Source organism: Zootoca vivipara, chromosome 3 (genome assembly GCF_963506605.1).
Source record: "Zootoca vivipara chromosome 3, rZooViv1.1, whole genome shotgun sequence".
NCBI lineage: Eukaryota > Metazoa > Chordata > Lepidosauria > Squamata > Lacertidae > Zootoca > Zootoca vivipara.
The window spans coordinates 80128290-80149390 of NC_083278.1; the positions used below are offsets into that span (position 1 = coordinate 80128290).

General features: G+C 41.7%; 1 protein-coding gene across 1 annotated transcript; it reads left to right on the forward strand.

Moving 5' to 3' along the window:
* Positions 1-508: 508 nt before the first annotated feature.
* Positions 509-20731, forward strand: LOC118081817 (opsin-5-like). Its single transcript, XM_035108295.2, has 6 exons — positions 509-1183; positions 5638-5843; positions 15830-15929; positions 16579-16683; positions 17955-18178; positions 18724-20731. The coding sequence occupies exons 1-6, from the start codon at positions 880-882 to the stop codon at positions 19165-19167; spliced, it is 1383 nt and encodes a 460-aa protein (XP_034964186.2). The 5' UTR covers positions 509-879; the 3' UTR covers positions 19168-20731.
* Positions 20732-21101: the final 370 nt, after the last annotated feature.

Genomic DNA, 21101 nt, shown 5'->3' on the forward strand with positions numbered 1-21101 from the left:
TCTAAGATAAATTTTCCTTTCATGAACACCAATCTGTTGTTATATGCAACTCGTTTGTGGAAGTCTTGGGTAAAATATTATTATGTTATATTAGCAGTAGAAGTCCTATACCTGAAGAAGCGTCTCCACCCCCATCATTCAGCCTGGACACTGAGGTCCAGCTCCGAGGGTCTTCTGGCAGTTCCCTCACTGCGAGAAGTGACGTTATAGGGAACCAGGCAGAGGGCCTTCTCAGCAGTGGCACCCTCCTTGTGGAATGCCCTCCCATCAGATGTCAAGAAGTTGGATTCCGAATGCCTTTGTACTCGGACGTTTTGGCTCCCGGACACCACAAACCCGGGAGTGTTTTGGTTTGCGAATGTTCTTTGGAACCTGAATGTCTTTGGAACCTGATTCCTGCAGCCAATCAGAAGCCGTGCTTTGGTTTCTGAACGTTTTGGAAGTCAAACGGACTTCCGGAACGGATTCCGTTTGACTCCTGAGGTACAACTGCACAACCTTTAAAGACATCTGAAGGCAGTCCTGTATTGGAAAGGTTTTAATGTTTGATGTTTTATGGTGTTTTTATATGTGCTGGAAGCTGTCAAGATGGCTGGGGTATTATTATTGTTGTTATTATTAAGAAATTCATTCAGAACAATTTATGGCTGTGTGTCTCTATGCACTTAATGATTGTGGGCACCTTGTGTTTTCATATTATGAGCCTGATTTTTAACTACTACATAATTTTTCTCAAACTGACCTCCATTTTTTTATGCTGCAGTTTTACATGCTGAAGTGACCATCTGCATACTTTAGCCCCAGGTAAATGACAAAGCCCCAGGGTCTTTGTCTAGTCACAGATTGGCGATCACCAGTATTAATAGATAGGATTAGCAAATGCAAGCAGGCCAGCAGGCTGCAAAGCTGCTACTTGTCTCCTTAGATTCCCCTCTGCCTTATCAGTCTCGGGGCTCCATCGAAAGAGAGCGTTCAGAGGTTTCAGGACGGCAGAGTTCGGTTTCTTTCTCTTTGCACCAGGACTTGGGGAAAGGGCAAGTTCTGGGTAAGAAACTACAGAAAATGTCTTTCCAGAGTTCCCCTCAGGCACCATGGAGAAACAACAATATCACTTTTTTGAACAAAGACGTTCCTGTCTCAGAACAAGGAGAGACGATCATTGGCTTCTATCTACTGGCTCTGGGTATGTATATGGATTTATGGATTAAGCATGACTGCAAAATTCAGAGGGACTCCTGTTGATCTTAATTGGTTGCAACTCTTATTGAAACAGAACAGTGGTGCATTTTTACTAAAGAAAAAATTGAAACACCTGGAAGCGGGGAGGGGAAGACAATATTGTTAAGTCCAGTCCAGGTAAAATGAAATACTGGACTTTAACTGGATTAGGTCCCATTCATTTCAAAAGGATTAAAGTGGCTTGAATCCAAATACTTGGGGTTAACCAGCCTACATATAATCCAAGCTGCTCCTCTGCTAAAGTGCAGTTGAAGATTCTTTGGCAAAGAAATAAAACGGATGGGAGAAGAATCATGTGCAGAAATAGATGACCTCATATTATCCTAGCAAAATACTGCTGTCACTTATTTACTGTTCCAATACTCTACCTCTTGCTAACTAAAAGATGTATTTGCTTTGCATGCTAAAAATAATTCAATTTATTAAAGTTTGTGTGTGATGTATGTAGCTGATAATTTCCAGGGCGATTAATGTTTGTCTGTTGCAGCAAAAATAAAAATATTGTGGAACATTAAAAGACAAGTTACAGGTAGGTAGCCGTGTTGGTCTGAGTCGAAGAAAAATAAAAAAAATTCCTTCAGTAGCACCTTAAAGACCAACTAAGTTTTTATTTTGGTATGAGCTTTCGTGTGCATGCACACTTCTTCGGATACCTGGATACCTTTCGTGTGCATGCACACTTCTTCAGATACCTCAGGTATCTGAAGAAGTGTGCATGCACACGAAAGCTCATACCAAAATAAAAACTTAGTTGGTCTTTAAGGTGCTACTGAAGGAATTAAAAGACAAATTATGCCATTTGCCCTAATAAATTTGTAAGACTTTATTAAACTGTGTACCCAGACATTTGGGTACAGAAATTTGAACATACTGGCACCGCTGTGCTTACTTAATAATAAAACAGCAGTGCTGCATTCCCCCCCCCCTTTAAGATACTGACCCTATAATATAACAAGCTGGTGAATAGCTGAGGCCTATCATAGGAATATCACTGTTCTTATAGACCCAATATTTTAGAGAGTCCTAGTGTCAATATTTTAAACATGGTTAAATAAGCGAGACACTATCAAGAATAAGAGCAGAATCTTCTTAATTCTTAATTTTTAATGCACTCGATATTCCGAAGTTGCTAGATAATGTTCTATATCGGTATTAGTGAATTAAACATGTGTTTTCTAAGGCAACAGTCAAAATTATCGATGAAGTTTCTCCTACAATTTTAACACGGGAGGACAGCTGGTTGTATTGTTCTTTTCTTTTCTACTTTTTCTTTTTTACTTTAGTTGATTAGAACTTTGTTTTACAAATGAATACAGTAATTCAAAACTGAAGTGTTTCTTTTCTGATATAGGAATGCTTTATTAAAATTAATTCACACAGAGAATGTGAATACCCATTGCCCTAACCCAGAGCTTTCCAAACTTTTTATGTTGGTGACACACTTTTCAGACATACATCATTTCACGACACAGTTATTCAGTTTTACTAGCAAACTGGAGGTTAAACTAACCCCTTTCCAGCCCTGGGAGGAGCATGGGGAACGTTCGCTTGACAGACATACACACTGCAACTGACACACTAAAGTGTCATGGCAAACAGTTTGGAACGCTCTCTCCTAACCTCACCTCTCACCTGTGTTTAGCAGAAGGAGCACCTCCAACACAATGTAGTGTGTTGTAAACCATCCAAGATGTTGGCCTTACTATGGTAGGAATAGATGAAACTGTCAACTTCCATTTTCTCTCATTTTCACATTTTTCCACTCTTCAGCTCTCCCTATCTCTGCATCAGTTTGTGAAATTAAAAGTCCCCATGAGACCTGATCAACATTTCACTGCAAATTTCTCCCAATATTCACCTTATGTATGCAATTTTGCCCAATACATTTCTGTATGCAATATGTATAATGCATTTTTGTAAACTATTTTCACTAATATATACATTTTATGCACATTTCTACAATATATGCATTTTTGAAAACAGTTTTTGATTGGAGAGCTCCATTGCCAGATTCAGAGCTTGAAATACATTTGTGTAAACCATTTGGAGGTTTTGATGATTAAGTGGTATATAAATCCTGTTAAATAGATAAATAAGAAGAAGATTCTAATACATCAATGGCAGAATTTTATAGGAGGTGCTCCCTAATGTTTAATCACCACTGACAACCACCTCTTAGTTTAAAACCTTTCTTTTTGTAATCATCAGCTGCTAAGTAATTAGGGCTTTGAGTGTCATTAGTGCACTATGTTTGTTTAAATGTGCTTAATTGTTGTTCTAGCATATAACCAGTACTTACTGAAGTAACGATGTTCCCTGATTTGTCTTAACTGGAGTTTGGGAAGTTTGCTTGTCTTACATTGCACAGCCGCAATCTTCATCTTCTTCAGTATGGATGGGCATGTGGGAAACATAATGAACTAGAAAGTCATAAAACATGAACACAAAATTAAACCTGAAAGTCTGTATCTGCTGATCATTTGTATACGTGTCACTTCCTCTTTAAACAAAAAACAAAGCAGACTTGTGGAGAAAGAAGAGAAAACCAGACTCGTAAAAGAGGGCTAGACAAATTCATGGAGGATAAAGCTATCAGAGACTATAAGCCACAGTGACTATCTTCTCCCTGCAGCGTTGGAGGCAGTAAGGCTCTGAATGCCACTTTCTGGGAATCCCAAGTGGGGAGAGCGCTCTTGTGCTCAGGTCCTGCTAGTGGGCTTCTCAAAGGCATCTTGTTGGCCGCAGTAAGAACAGGATGCTGGACTAAATGGGCATTTGGTTTGATCCTACCGGGCTTCCCTTGTGTTCTTAAAATTAACATCAGATATACTCAAGGATGCCCAATTCAAAAAAGAAAAGAAAATTGGTTACATGTCCAGTGGGTTGAAAGCCTCTTGATAAACAGATGGTCCCCATCCGCAGATTGATGTTGCAGAGTAAGGGTGGGGAACCCCCAGCCTGGGTGCAGGATGTTGCAGCCCTCCAGGCCTCCTCACACAGCCCTTCCGTGTCCATGCCACAGTCCTCACTGGCCCTGCTCTGTGCCCTCTTGAGTGCTTCCCCCTGGCTGGAATGGGTCTTTGATCTGCAATGAGGCCTCTTTGCTTGCCCTGCTGAAAAAAGATGCCCATGGAAACCTCTATCTTTTTTATGGCTAGAATGTAGCCCACTGTACAAAGGTAAGAGCCCTTCCCATGGCTTCATGTACTTTTCCCTCTGATCTGCCCCACTATGAGCTCTCCCTCCTCTGATCTCTCCCACCAATGTGGCCTCCAAAGGCTTCTGCATGATGGAATCTGGCACTCAAATGGACAAAGGTCCCTCAACCCTATGGTGAAACTTTCTAAATCCTGCCTTTCCCAAGTCTCTTTGACCCGTCAAGCAATGCTTCTTGAAGAAACTACTTTTGCTAGTATGGCCACCTTATCCATCAGTCTACCAATATTATTTTCCTATGTCTGTGTTATATTTAGCCTGTGAAGAAGTTACATGCATTTATTTTAATGGTATGCTCCTATCTCCTCTATAGGGTTTCCTGGTCAGGGGCATCCCAGACCTTGATATTTCAGGGCCAAATCTGAGCCTTTAGGGGATTTCCCTGGTGATCTCATTAAGCATGACACAGTCACTGAGAAGATATCATTCAAACAAAAAACACAAAATCTAAAATTAGAGCAGAAACCTTAGCTAAAGCCAGTGGTATCAGGTCCAGCTGAAGAGAGGGGACAATTCCTTCTTACCTGTTTAGGGAACCTGAGTAGAAAACATGCAATCTAACCTGCTTGCTTCTGGGCAGAAGGGTTTAAGTGCCCTCAGACCAGGTGGCAACTCATGAGAAAGTTTTTGTTGGGAGAAGGTAGTCTGGTGTGGTGATTTTTTATGGGGGCATTCACATTCAGGAGGACAGAGCACAGACCGATGCAATTCTAAGCATCCTTCCAAGGACCCCATTGAACATCATAGGACTTAGTTCTCAGTAGATAATGGTTAGGATTGTGCTGTTGGTAAGGCTTGACTATGGATCCTTCACAAACTTATCCATAGCTCATTGTCAACTGTTCTTGTGAACAGCTGGTGTTAACAATGCAATTGGCAGGAAGTACTGCGTGCATTTAATATCCTTCTGACCTCACCAACACGTAAGCTATTATACAGTTTGCTACCCTTTAAGGTACCACAACACATGATTGCGTGTTCAGTAAAAAGCAAATAAAAGACTTTTAAGAAGAACACACAGCCCCATTCCTCACTTATGTTCAGCTGATTTCAGCACTACAAGATTCCAGTGTAGAAGCCGCGATAATTCTAATGTTGTGGTTTGTGCTGTGAAGTGTTTCCTACTTGACAAGTGCTGCTTTTTGCAGCTTTTCGTTCTGAGCATTTTATTTAATTTTCCAGGTTGGATGTCTTGGTTTGGGAACAGCATTGTAATTTTTGTACTCTATAGACAGCGGGCTACCCTTCAGCCCACGGACTACTTGACATTTAACCTAGCTGTATCTGATGCCAGTGTGTCTGTCTTTGGTTATTCCCGCGGGATCATTGAAATCTTCAACGTATTCAGAGATGATGGATTTCTGATCACATCCATATGGACTTGCCAGGTAAGAACTAAATTTATGTGGCTCGGCCAGTCATGAAACATAAATATATAATCCATGGCCTAGTACAGACACAATGCTGGAAATACATTCCCTCTTCACCTCTCCAGAGCAAATTCAACCACCTTTCTTCCCTTGTCACTTTAATCATGGATTGGTGTTACATCTACACCAATGCTAACCATGTCCTGCATCTTATTCATTAATTGGAAGCTGGTTTACAAACTGGTTAAGTGGTTAGGGCAGATAGAATGTTACACCAGTGCTGCACAAGTTGTGAATCACTAAACCGAATGCCTCTCACCAACTACATACAAGTATCCAGCATTCAGTAAACTTCCCATTTATTTTTTCTCCCTGATGTGGAATACAAAAACAAGGGGGGTCATCAAGTACTTGGCAGGTCATGATATATGTCAGTGAGGCTCTGTTGGGTCCACTCTGTGCTAAATCAAGATCAATGTGGGAAAGAGAGGGGTGGATTTACTCCAGCACTTACAAGTGCTTCCTTTTGGTAGAAAAAACAGTTGGAGCTGTTCCAGCTAAAAAAATAAATTTAAAAAGGTGCAATGAAAAATCATTGACATCTCTGCTCAAATCTTGGGAGACCAGCGGGAGATAATGCAACTTTTGGACATCCAGATGACACTGGTGTTCAGGGGGCCACTGCAGTACCTGAACATTGGCCTTCAATTTTCAGCTATAGATAGCATGTAATCTCCCCCCCCCATGGGAAAGTTGTCAGTTGGCTGCAATCCTGTGCCCAGTTAAGCTACAGGACTGCACACAGTTAGGCAGCTTAAATCCCACTGATCCCAAATCAAATCAAATCAATCAAATATCCAGTAAGATTTAGGCAATTGAATTGAGTGCAGGTTTGCACTCTCTTTTGTAACTGAGCTGAATTTGGGATTACACTTTCCTTTGGATTATTCATTTTATAGTCAACTTCTGGCTCCATTTTGCCTGTAAAAACTGAGGGATAGTGTTTCCGAGACCATTTAGCCGGTAATGGAAATCCAAATTGGGCTACATTTTGGGCAGAGATGCTGAAACAAATGCCCCTTTATTCAATTTTCATGCAAAAATGTTGGTCAAGTGACTGTGTAAATATTTTATTAAAACAAATGCATGTCCATAACAGAGCTTTAAACAGAACATATGAAGAACGTTGTTCATTTTTAAATTAAAGAAGAAATGTTTTTGCCAACATTTCTTAAAAGAGTAGCATGAGTTAACTGCCACCTAATTTGTTGAGAGGTATGCCAGATATATCAGGTGACAGAAAAATTATGTCTTTCTGCTGTCAGTGTTTGTTTGGCTGTCATTTTGACTAGAACTCTGGCTTCACAAAACAAACTTTTGCCAACAACAACATTCCATTTTTAATTATTTTTCTAACCTGCAAAGAGGAAACTAAAATTCTGTTAACAGACTTCAGAACATGCAGTCACAGTATGCTATCATATTTCCATGAAATGACCAATACTGAAATCATTGGAAACATTTCGAAGGAAAATAAACCACACCAGAATTGTGTTTGCAAACTCTAATATAAGGAGATGTTACTGAGGGTGAGGTGAAATGTGAATAAGTAAGTTTTTGAAGATCAAGGGTTGAATAAGCGATTCTACACAATAGAACGTTACACCATGAACACCCAATGTAGGCTGGGAAACAGGATGGTGAGCTAAATATGAATAATAATAAAAATAATATCCCTGATAGATCAGCCCAATGGCCTACTTTCGTACCCTGTTTCCCACAGCTGAAAACCAGATGCCTTCAAGCTGGACATGAGAGCAATAGCTCTCTCACACTGCTATCTTCCAGCAACTGGTATCCTGGAAGAGGCGTGTTGCCATCATGAATAGTGGCCATGGATCACCTTCTTATTCTCTTTGAATTTGTCTACTTTTCTTCTACAGCCATCTAAGTTGATGGGCTGTCCCCACATATTGTGGTAGCAAATTCCATCATTTAATGATGAGGTGTGAAGAAGTACTTGCCATTTGTCTTCCCTAAATCTTGAGCTTCGCTGGGTTCAGATGTTATGAGGGATAAAAACTTCTTTCTATTCTCACCATGCACAATTCATTTTTATACACCTCTAATTTCATACACCTCTATCGTGTGTGTCCTTCCACCTTACTTTCTGAGCTAAAAGTCTCCAAGCAATGTAATCTTTTCAAATAGGGGAGTTCCTCCAGGTGTATCTGAAGTGTGCATGCACACGAAAGCTCATACCAATGACCAACTTAGTTTGTCTCTAAGGTGCTACTGGAAGGAATTTTTTAAATTTTGTTTCAGTCCAGGCCCCTGATCATCCTGGCCGCACCTTTCCGTCTCTACAATAATCCTTTTTGAGATGTGATCACTTGAACTGTACCTATTCTTCAAGCGTTGCCACACCACAGATTTGTATGAAGGCATTACAATATTGGCAGTTATATTTTGCCAATCCCTTTCCTAATGATTCCTACCATGTAATTTGCCAGTTTCATGGCTGTTACAGACTATATTTTCACTGAGAGAGCCACAACTATCCCAAGTTCTCTGGTCAGTTACCAGTTAGTGATTTTTGCTGCAATGTGCATCTCTTTACTCTCAGTTCCATTGAACCACATTTGCCATTTTATTGTCCGTATATCTCGTTTGGAGAAATCCTTTCAAAGCTCTTTGTAACCCTGTTTTTTTGTTTTGTTTTACAATCCCTGAATAATTCAATGCCCCTGCAAACTTGCCACCTCACTGCTCACTGCCTTTGCTCTGATCTAACAAGGCTCTTCTTTTGGCACCCTGCAGGATCTGGCCAGGGCTGTCTCCAGAAAACAAAGATCAAATATTTAGTAGAGTCTAAGGTCCCCTTAAACTCAGCGGGGAAATTACCGTACTTCCGAGTAAACCTGCACAGGATTAGGCTGCATGGCTAAATATTCCTTCAGAATGGGAACAGATGCTCTATTAGTACTGAGTTCAGAATATAGAGCTGGAAAGGATTCTGTCTGGTACGGAATAGAGAAGTACCTATGGGTACAGTGTTTCTGAGTATGTTCAGTGTTTTCCCCCATAAAGGAAATCAGCTGTTGCTTTTAAAATGGATCTCACTAATGAATTTATTTAATATAGCAGTGTTAAGACATGCCATAGAAAGAGGTCTGTGGCCACAATAAATGAAAAATGAAAAAAAAAATGTAGGGAATAGTGTTGCCTTAAAATCCATCTACATCTGACCTGGATTGTGGCCTAATTTGTTTACCGCGGCAGGAACGCTCATGATTCAATACATTCTGTACACCTTAACTACTGTACAGTGAACAGCAAGGAACACCGACTAACATACACATGGATTTACAAACTGCTGTTCCAGCAACAAGCATTGAGGATTAAATTCCATCTGAGCCAATATAATTCTAGCCAGTTGGCAGCCCAAGAGAGATGGGGAAGATAGGAAGGGAGCCAGGACCATCTGCTGTAGCCAGAGGACTAGGAATAATGGGAACATTTGAGGTTTTAAAAGGCTCTTAAGATCACCAAAGAAGATCAGACAGGAGGGCCAGGAGCTCTAGTGTGCAGTACAAGGTTTGTTTCTGCTGCGATTAGTAAACTGTTGTAGGTTGCTATGTTTTGCATTTAGGGGTTGTGGGTTTTTAGTGGGATTTTATTGCATTGCTTTTGTCTTGTTTGATTCTACTGCAAACTGCTCTGTGGTTTGTGCAAAGGGCAATATACAAATCAACTTAATAAAGAAAAACCCGGGAGAATAAAAAAGGTCTTCATTTGGTGCTGGAAATATGTTGGATAAAGTTCCAGATGAGTCTCCAAGGGGCGGCTATTCCATAGCCGAGGTGCTACCATCAAGAAGTCCTTTTCCTTAGTCACTGCTCACTTCACTTGGAGGGGAACATAGACCACAGCCTCTAAGGCAAACATGCGTATATAAGAGAAGGTAATCATTCAGGTAATCTGGTTCCAAGAAATTAAGGTCTCTGTAACCTTTAGACGAGCACTTTAAATTGAACCCGCGGACAGATTGGAGGCCTATGGAGCTGAAGAAACATTGGCAGTGAAAGACAAAGTCCTAGCTAACAATATTGTAGCCTGCATTGAACCACCTGCAGTTTCTAGACTTTTTTAAAAAAGGCAACACCACCCACAATGCATTGCTGTAGTCTAAATAGGAGGTTACCAGAGCATGGGTAACTGTGGCCAGGCTTTCTCCATCTTGCTGGATGGTGGCAGCTGGTGTATTAGCCGAAGCTAATAGAAGTGCTCTATTTATCTCCTCAGTCCACCCTGCTAGCATGCGTCAAAACTGACCCAGCGGTCCTCAAGAAACAGTTCATTCCCTGGACGTGTTTAACCTTTTGCTTTGGCAGAGGCTGCCAACATGGATTAATTAGTCGTGTCAGCTGCAAGGGAACTGACTGAAACTCAGACTGAGTTTTTAAAAATCCCCCAAAGCATCAAAATGCACACAGGCTACAATCCTAAACGCTCATACTAGGGAGCAGCCTCACATAATATTGTGGGACTTACATCTGAGTAAGCAACGTGTTTTAGAGTTGCGCTCACAGTGATGTTGCTGTTCCGCGTACGTCTCATCTGGTGAGTCTTCTCATATCGTGAGTTACCAAAACACATTTGTTCGTGAAAGTAGTGTTCCGTGAGCAGCGTTGGGGATTCCGGTGGACCATATCACTCCTAATAGAGAACTCAGGCGGTGAGCAGCAACCATAGCTGCCAAGTCTCCCGTTTTTCCCGGGAAACCCCCGTTTTTCCAGCTGTCCCCAGCTGAAAAAAACGGATTTTTTTGTTTCCCCCCGGTTTATTCTGGTGCGGCGGCCATTTTGGAACTGGGCGGAGCATGCTCAGAAGCGACTTTTGATGCTGCTCAGCCCAGTTCCAAAATGGCTGCAGCACGACTTCTGGTGCGGCGGCCATTTTGGAACTGGGCACAGCAGCATCAAACGTCACTTCTGAGCATGCTCCGCCCAGTTCCAAAGTGGCCACCGTGCTACTTCCGGCATGCTACTTCCGGTCCAGTCCCTTATTTTTCAGAGAGGAACTTGGCAGGTATGGCAGCAACAGGACTATTGCCAAAAAGGAGCCACTGGGAAACAAGAGGGAAGTATCATTGGTTGGCATCCATATGTCCTGGGAGACAATGGAGGAGTGCACCTTTGGAGGTGAAGTCAAACTTCTGGAAGGTTGCAGCACCTGCTGTGGCTGTAGAGACCAATATGGGGGTGACATGTTTTGTTGCAGCTGGGGCAGAGGTAGGTGTCTGGTTGTGCTGCTACAGATGCATCGTGGTGTTTCTTCTCTCTGCGCTCCTCCCAGTGGCTATTCCTTCTATGGTCACTGCTACATGACCTGACTGTCAGTCTCCAGGCACTGCGGTTCTCTGCAAGGGATTCCCACACGGCAGGGTTGATGTTACCAGGCTTCATGTCACGTTTGCAGGCATCTTTGTAGTGCAGAGTTGGTCTGCCAATGGGCCTCATGCCTGAAGCCAGCTCCCCATAGAGTACGTTCCATGTGATTGAAGATCTTCATTGAAAGCTTTCCAAAAGTACAAATTTCAAATTAAAGCTGTTTTTTTATTATTATCGTGAATTATGTAGGTTCACCTTCAAATGCATCAGTTTTCTCTTCCATGCCTACCTATAACATTGCATGGATGGGACGAAGGATAACACTGCATGGATGGGATGAAGAGTCTGACCCCTGGATAAAAAATAATCCGTTTTTAAAGTGCCACGGGAATATTTGTTGGTATTGCTACAGCAGCCTAACCCGGATACCCCTCTGGAAATTGTTAAATGGAATGGTGGTTGAGAATTAGGCTCTCAGGCTTAATTAAGTAGTAGCTGAAGCACAGGTATTCCTGGGGATTCATGCCTATATATAGTTCATCATTCCTGACATTTGTATAAGATGGAAATAAATAACAACCAAACCATAGACCTGACAGCCCTTAAGAGCATTAACAGATAAAGCAGGTGGTAAAAGTGCTGAGGAGACACGCTGTTTAAGCTCACCTCAGCATCATGGTTAATTAACAATGGAGTCTCTTTAAAATAAACTCACGGAGCAAAACCAAAAGCTGAAAGGGTGGAGAGAGCTTTTCCCCTACTAATATTTCCTGTTGCCCACTACTGTATAGGACAGGTGGTTGTGGGGGGAGATTCCCTCCCCAAAAATCTGCATTACAACTTCTGATATTGTCAATCTTAAAAAAGAATATTTGCTGCTGTGTGACTACCATGCCTGGATCTTTCAGTGTCTGAAGGACCTGGATCTATAGTTGCCAGTCATATGGGAAAGGTATGGCTAGAGCTATGTTGGAAGAGGGAGATCTTCAAAAGGTGCCCAAAAGACAATAGAGATGGCACCTGTCTTAACACTAAACAGAAAGGAATTCCTGTGGGTTGATTCCTTCACCTCCTGATAAAATGGTATCTGCAGGAGCCCCCTGCAGTGAGGCGATGTGTCTGGGTCCCAAGCATTTTATACATTGACTAGTAGGAACTCTTTGGGATTTCAGATAGGAGTGTGTCCTCTAAAAGGCAAGGACTTCCTATGGTTATCAACTTTTAGGGAGAAGTGTTCCTGTCTATTAAACCTCTGCTGAGCATACAGGAATTTAGCAAGTGAAGCTTTTCTCACCCCTTATATTCATACCAGAAAAAGCTTAATCTTTATTTCTGTGTGTCAGGCTTTTGTTACATGCACCAGAGTTGGGAGAATAAATGAATTTGCTGTCTGAAGCGGGAGTCCCCCAAAACTTTCATTCCGTATTTAGCAGCTCAGCCTTGTACATCTTTACCAGGAAGTAATTGCTTTTGAGTTAAACAGGAATTACCCTCAAGCAAAGGCACATTGAGATATAGATAGAGGGTACTCTGGGCATATTACAGATTAAAATATGGGACCCTTCCTTTTCTTCATGTCTTAGCATGCAGACAATCAGTGAGCAAAAATTTGTTACTCTCTAAATTGCTGACAACAGTATTGATGTAATTGTTGGATAGGAAGCAAAACTGACAATCTGCTAATATTTTCTAATTGGTAAGAAGAAGAGCTGACAGAGTCAATACTGAGATTGGCTAAACATCCTTGATGTTTAGTAAAGTTGTCAGAGTTAATTTGCCAGCTTTGAGGCCTGAGCGGTTATTTTATTCCACACTTCAGTAAGTATAATAACTTCTCAAAAGCCCAACAAATAATATTCCCGTCACCAATGTAGGTTGTTGGTGTAATGTTTGAATAGTCCCAATTTGTTAATGGAATATTATTTGTAGGATTTTTAAGCAGTTATTGTATAAATGGAAGAAGAGAACTACACAGACCAAATGAGTAAATAAGCTAGTCAAATAAGCTAAATGAGTTTTGGGCTTATGCTCTCCCTCTTCTGTTCATGCTCAGCACTTAGAAAAATTTACAGCAAATGATAGTTCTTTGCCATTTAAAGTCATAGTCTGTTATTGTCTTCAAACCATAGTTTTCTGTAAACCAAGAATTTGATTTTTCTGTAAGCCAAGAATTTGGATTTTGAAGATTCACTACTGGCTAAAACTCATTTTTTCCCCTGTTGGGTTGGCACCCCTAACCCTTCTGGACTCCTTCCAATCCAAATGGAAAGCCACACTGTATGAAAAGCTAAGAGATTTGGGGTTCTCGCCTCAGGCTTTGTTAGCTGTAGGATACGAGAAAGCAAGAGCAATCATTCACCAACGAGTTTGGGATGTGGAACTCCAACGTCATGTGAGCGAGATGAATAAACATCCAGCTATAAAGGACAATGGGAGAGGATTCTCCCCAGCAAAGTATTTGATAAAATTACAAATACCTAAATATAGACGGGCATTTACCCTTGCCAGATTTAATGTATTGCCATCTGCCTTATTGCAGGGAAGATTCACAGGTAAACCATATGCGGAACGAGTCTGTCCCTGCGGCCTGCTGGAGGTAGAATCTGCCTCTCACGTTTTATTACGCTGCCGTTTTTATAATGACGTATGCCAGGCTTTCATTTCCCCGGTCATACAAAATTCTTTAAACAAATTCCAATGTCTTAAACTCCCTGTAGAAGATATGGACCCTGAGATTACTCTAAAAGTGGCCAAATTCTGTGCAGCAGCCATAAAGCTCAGAGAACAAGCGGTGCTACCGCAATGAATAAGACCCCAAATGGTAATCTTTAGGCTATATTTTAGTGTCCCAGTTCCAATTTATACATTTTAAATGCTGCTGTGCTGTATACATATATATGTGTGTATTGATCCTGCTGTGTAAATTTTAGTGTATTATCTTTGTGTTTTATGATTTTTATGATTCCTCTCATTTTGTAAGCTGGTCTGTGACCGTAAGAATAAATTCAAAGTTCAAACCATAGTTTTCTGTAAACCAAGAATGATTGCTGTGGAAGGCAAGAGCTCACAAAACACAATGTTCTTCAAGAATTGTTCTTGGAACAGCAAACCATGGTTTGCCATTAAGTTTTAATGTGCTCATTGCATTATTTGAAAATCCCTATTGATAAAATAGCTTAGCTACAATGATCCACACTTGTCTGCCAATGTCCCGGTTGGACAACTGTAAAGATAACTCAGAGGTTTCAGAATTTAGCTCAGATTTGGCTGCCAGAATTCTGTCATGTGGGTAATTATAGAACTACTTAAGAGTATTTCAATGACTGCCTATTCATTTCAGGTCACACTTCAAGGTGCTGCTGCCTACCTTTACAGTTATAAATAGAGCCCTGTAAACCCTGCCTCCTCCCATACTATCCTGCCCTTGCATTAAGGTCTTCTCTAAGTACTGTCACTTTTTGAAGTGTCTTATGCTTGCATGTAGGAAAAGACCTTTACTGCAGTGCTCTGACGGACTGGCATTGACCTTACAGTCCTTTGGGCACAAGGTTTAGACCAGGGGTCAGCAAACTTTTTCAGCAGGGGGCCAGTTCACTGTCCCTCAGACCTTGTGGGGGGCCCGACTATATTTTGGAAAAAAAATGAACGAATTCCTATGCCCCACAAATAACTCAGAGATGCATTTTAAATAAAAGGAGATATTCTACTCATGTAAAAACACCAGGCAGGCCCCACAAATAACCCAGAGATGCATTTTAAATAAAAGGACACATTCTACTCATGTAAAAACATGCTGATTCCCGGACCGTCCGCGGGCCGGATTTAGAAGGTGATTGGGCCGCATTCGGCCCCCGGGCCTTAGTTTGGGGACCACTGGTTTAGACATAATTCTTTGCCCAATGATTAGAAAGTGGCTACATATATTTGGTTTTTCAGTTTCTGTCTCTTAGTTTTATTATGGTTTGTTTTCATTTTTAGGATACTTTATAACTTGTTTTTATTGCATTGTGTTATTGTTGCCCTGCTGTCCATTTGGATGTACATGTTCTTGGAGTTGCGTACTATTTCATTACCCCTATTCTTGTGGTTTTAACACCAGCTTGACAATGACGTGCAATTGTTTAGTAGGTGAATCGTTCCCTGACATAGGGAGTTTCAGCTGCTTAGTTCTTTTGGCTACAGTCCATCCAAAGTTAAGCGCTTTGCAAGCCCCACTGACTTAACTGAGCCTCTTCCACTGAAATCAATGGCATACTTCGATTGACTGCTTCATACTCTTTCTCCGTACAGAATGTTAAATTTACTTTTATTCTTTATTTTGCATTTCAGTAATTCAGGAGCTTAGGAGAGTGGTGTCTAAAGCATGTGTTTGCTTGTTCATTTAATGTACTCCTCAACCACATGATTAATCCCTGATTTTCAGATACCTACATGTTCACTAATCATATGGATGATAATTCTCCCTGACATTCAATATTTCACTGATTTCTAAGATGCTTGTATGCCCTAAAGAACATATGAGCTCACTGGCACCATCCCAATATTTGTTATTGCTCCTGGCATTCTGAAAGTTAGATGTGGGAACAACCCAATTACTATTTGTTTTTCCAGGTTGATGGATTTCTGACGCTGCTGTTTGGTCTTGCTAGCATTAACACACTCACGGTGATTAGCATTACTCGCTATATAAAAGGATGCCATCCAGACAGAGGTAAGGTATTTTGGACAACACAAACTGCATGGCTTTGTGTTATGAAGGCTTGATATCGTGTCTCACAGGTATTCCTTTCTTACAATAGGCCAAACTTGCCCCAATTTAAATGTTTTTAAAAGAAAACTGGAATATTCCCTTCACCCTGATTCTAGAGAATCTCTTATAGACACATTGTTCTAATTTGAGTGTAACAATAAACCATGGTTTATTATAAAGGTAGCAAGCTGCAGTGAACCTTAAACTTGTGCACACTCACCCTTTTCTCCTTTAGCAGGGCCAGGAGAAGTTCAGAAGTTTTTTGCTTCCACTCAAGACTAATTACAGTTAAGCCTTGTGTCCAAACCTGGACAAAATGCAGTTAGTCTTCACTATAGTTTATGATGCTTTCTTGTTTCAACTGACCATTGTTAAGATTAACCACAGGTTAGGGTTCTGGCAACACTGCTAATCTGTGGTTCATTGAAATCTGCAGCAAAGCCTCCCAACCTAAGGGCTGCAATCCCAATATTTCCATCAAAGGTAAGGAATCTACCGGGATTCCTGGTCGCACAAATGTACCAGTGCCATTTTTCTTTATTATGACTGTGTGCCTTAAGTGTACAATAGCAAAATGAGTTAAGCACCAAACTTCTGCTGTGTATTTCAGGGCATTGTATCAACAATAGCAACATCAATGTGGCCCTTTTTCTTATATGGATAGCAGCTTTCTTCTGGTCAGTAGCTCCAGTCCTGGGATGGGGCAGTTACACAGGTAATTAATTTCTCTCTAGGATAAGGTCTTTGTGGGAATTTCTCTCTAAAGTATTTGTGGGAATCTGGAAACACAGCAACCAATATCTACAATGAGCAATTTAAATAAAGTATTATTTTTACACTATTTTAGTCTAATAGTGCTGGAATCTAGGACAGTTTTCTAGATCTAAGCATTCTAGATGTAGGCATCACCATTTTACAATTTAGACTGCAACCCTTTATGCACTTTCCCGAGTGTAAGCCCTATTGGCCTGACTTCTGAGTCCAATAGACATATTTAGGATTGCATCACTAATTTTAAATTTTTTAGTCTTCAAAATCCCAAACTAGATCTCACTGAAGGAGTCATAAATCTATCCTGAAAATCCATATGGATTTTTAAAATTCTAACTTAGCATTTTGCATTGCTCAGTGGGAACTATTTCAAAGGAACTCCTGTTGGTGGGGGGATCACTTTGTCAGCACTGTCCATAGGCGCACTATAGCACTACTGTGATTGTGCATCTTTCATGCCTCATCCACTCAAGAACAACTATCTCCAAAGGAGGCTGGGAATTTCTTACCTTGTGCATTTTTACACCCCCACAACAGTGTATGGCTGTTTCATTATTGCCACTTTTGGTGGTGGTGCAACCAAACCAGTTGCCATTTGTGTGCTAAAAAGGGCAGGTTGCAGGTGGTTGCTTATTAAAGGTAAAGGTAAAGGTACTCCTGACTGTTAGGTCCCGTCACGGACGACTCTGGGGTTGCATGCTCATCTCGCTCTATAGGCCGAGGGAGCCAGCGTTTGTCCGCAGACAGCTTCCGGGTCATGTGGCCAGCATGACAAAGCTGCTTCTGGCGAACCAGAGCAGCGCACAGAAACACCGTTTACCTTCCCGCCAGAGTGGTACAAATTTATCTACTTGCACTTGACATGCTTTCGGACTGCTAGGTGGGCAGGAGCTGGGACCGAACAATGGGAGCTCACCCGCCGACCTTCTGATTGGCAAGCCCTAGGCTCTGTGGTTTTAGACCACAGCGCTACCCGCGTCCCTAAGTAATAAGTGGTTGCTTATTACTCTGGTGGAAAGCTAAACTAAAGTGAAGATTACAGCAATAACTCTGCTGTAAGTCTTGGACTTCATTGAGACATTTCAATTTTCTTTTCCACCTGGAATTCTAAAGAGAAATTAATCTTGATGAATTTTAAAACTGGAAAATCACAGCAAGCTGTTTAATTTTTTTTTGGAAAAAACGAATGACTAACCAAGTTCTTTTGCTTCCTAGATCGCATGTATGGAACATGTGAAATAGACTGGGCAAAAGCTAACTTCTCAACCATCTACAAGTCTTATATAGTGTCCATTTTCATCTGCTGTTTCTTCCTGCCTGTGTCTGTCATGGTTTTTGCTTACGTGTCCATCATCAATACTGTCAAGTCGAGCCATGCATTAGGCGGAGCAGGTGACCCAACTGATAGGCAGAGGCGAATGGAACGAAGCGTCACAAGGGTCAGTCTGGGCTTTTCTTTAGTCTGCATTGGGTGGAAACACTTTTAAAAGCCAAAGGCTGCATTTCCTTCAGAGAAGTAGTCAGAGCAGCATACAAGGGGTGGGTGGAGTTGAGGCCAGTGGTGGATGAAGCTAAAGTCAAAAGCGGGACGGACACTGCTTTTCTCTCCCTGCCACCCCCTTCCCTCTCAAACACACATGCACACAGTGTGTCTGAAAACAAACCATGCATTTAAAGCACACGACTTCCCCCAAAAGAATCCTGAAACTGTAATTTGTTGAGGGTGCTGGGAAATGCAGCGCTTGTGAGGGGCAAACAAAATTTTCTAATATAAAACACTTGCAAAGCATAGACAACCTTAAAATGTGAGGTAGCTAGGAGGCAGATAATTCTAGAGGATTGAAACATATTTATTAGGTCTGTGGGTCAATGAGGCAATTGGAAATACGATCCAGGTCTCCCAGTTTTCCAGGACCACCTTCTTTACAGGGATCCCCTTGGGCAAGAAAGTGGAAACTGGCAAGTCTCGTTTTCTCTCCTCTAGGTCTCCATAGTCATTTGCACAGCCTTTATCACAGCCTGGTCCCCATACGCGGTCATCTCCATGTGGTCCGCCTATGGTTACTCTGTGCCCAATTTAACCAGCATCCTTGCCAGCCTTTTTGCGAAATCTGCCAGCTTCTACAACCCCATCATCTACTTTGGAATGAGCTCCAAATTCCGGAAGGACATCCTCATCTTGCTGCACTGTGCCAAAGAGATCAAGGACCCTGTGAAGCTCAAGCGGTTCAAGAACCTCAAGCAGAAACAGGAGAATTCGCCTTCTCAGAGAGAGGAGAAATACGCGCCAGAAGTTCAGCCTGCACTGAGTCCTGATTCTGGTGTGGGGAGTCGTTCTAACACCCCGCCCCCCGTCAACAGGGAGGTGTATTTGGGTGCTTTTGATACCCCATCCAACAACCCTGATATCGAATGCGACAGGCTGTGACCCGGCTGTTCAAAACGTGCAGCCGGTGAACACAACCCATAGGATACTGCTGCCCCAATTCCTTTCACCCCTGCCCTTTCCTCTAGCACTTAACATGACATACCAGCTCGACTTCCAATGAAGCAGGACACATAAAACCAGCACTAAAAGCATGTGCGGTACATACGGGAGACTCATAAAAATTGCTGCGTGGCCAATTAAATATAAAGGTGGGCAGCACACCTAGCCTGAGCAGGGATTCATTTCCCCCTCTGCAGCTGCAAGTGAAAGATGTTTTTGTGGAAAATCCATTCACTGGCATGTTAAAAAAAACAGAAACAAAATCACCAATATTTTCTCCACCTAAATAATATAATTCAGAAGTTACATATCTTTTTGGCTGGTTTTATTTCTTGCTTAAAATCCTGGCTTTATTCACTTTGCCCCCAGTCCTCACAACGGTGCATTTACTCAGGGGCCGGTCAGGAAATAGCACTGCAATGCTGCTCCACAGTCAGCCACCAGAGGGTGGATAATCTTTTAACATACTCCCTGTGGGAGACTAAACATTTCAGGTCCCAGGTGCTGCCTACTGGAGAGCAACCAACACCCTTGTTCTTAAATCTGAAGGCTGCCGCTGAGCCCCTAGAGCCGAAGTCCTGAGTCTTTAATCGCAGGTGCAGTTAGTTCATTTTAGACGCCGAACTTAATGGTCTTATGGGGGAAAGCCCTCTTTAGATGGTAACATGTATCAATTCACTTACTTCCGAACGCTGCCTGCCAGCGGGGAGGAAGGGCCTCCCTGTTCCTCTTCTGAATGGGACCCTTGGACTTCTTTCCCTAAAGCCCCACTTTGACAGAACCTCAGGCCACAGGTGAGGTGTAATAAACCGCCCTCCACGCCATATTGACGACCCGGTGCTTTTCATGCCTTGTTGCTATTGCTACCGTGTTTTCCCGCCTGAATTAAGAAGTACAAAGGACACCTTTGCCCTGCTAATTGTGGGTAATATGTAGAGGAGGCAGATCGAAGCGAGGAAATGGCGTCCCTCTTTGTCCTCACCTAGCTTTACTGTTTTATAATTATATCTATATACTGCCACTTCTAAAAAAAAAAACCATCACAGCAGTTTACAACCATTGCACATACAACCATATAATACAAACCATTTTTTCTATTAAAAGAAAAAGAAAAATCAGAAATCAACTAACTACCACAGGATGATTTTTTCTTAATTGCCAACACAAGCTTCATGGCAAAACCAGAACAGATCAAACCAAACCAAGAAATGAGTTTAATATGTAGCAGGCAGGTATGTACCTTGTTTTGTCTTAAATAATTGCAGGTGCAGAAGAACCTAATTCTTACTGGGAAGACACGCTTCTATTTTTAAACAAGGCTCCAAAAATACATGGGAGTGGGGGAGACTCTTCTGATAATTGGTGGGGGGCAGGTGACACCCATGGTTTGCCATCCCAGTAAGAATGAGGCTCCTTTATAATCATTTGAGGAATAGCAAGTTATGCAGCTGCATGCTGTGTCCCTATTTTGGCCCCCATAGAATTATCTCTAAACCTCCTGCCAGGCAGGACAAGACCCTAATATTAATAAAAGAGAGAGATTGGGATTTGTATTGTTTATCTCTCCACTGAAAAGGGGGGGGGTTGCTCACGCAGAAAATCCCCAGCAAATAGGCATACTTAATTTTTGGGAAACAAAGAAATTTCACAGGAGAGGTCTTATATTTATACAAAGGTGCTAAGGCTACCTACCAGTAAGTAGGAACAGCTGTTGTAGTTAGGAGTAAGTCTGGGGCATACAAATTTTGGGGGGTACCTAGGATCTCTCTATGGTCAGCATTTGAGGGGTTTACTTGCCATTCTATCTGAGAGCCCTTAAAATGCCAGTGACTGCTTCATTATATAAAAAAGAGAGAGAGCTCTTTGTGTTTTTA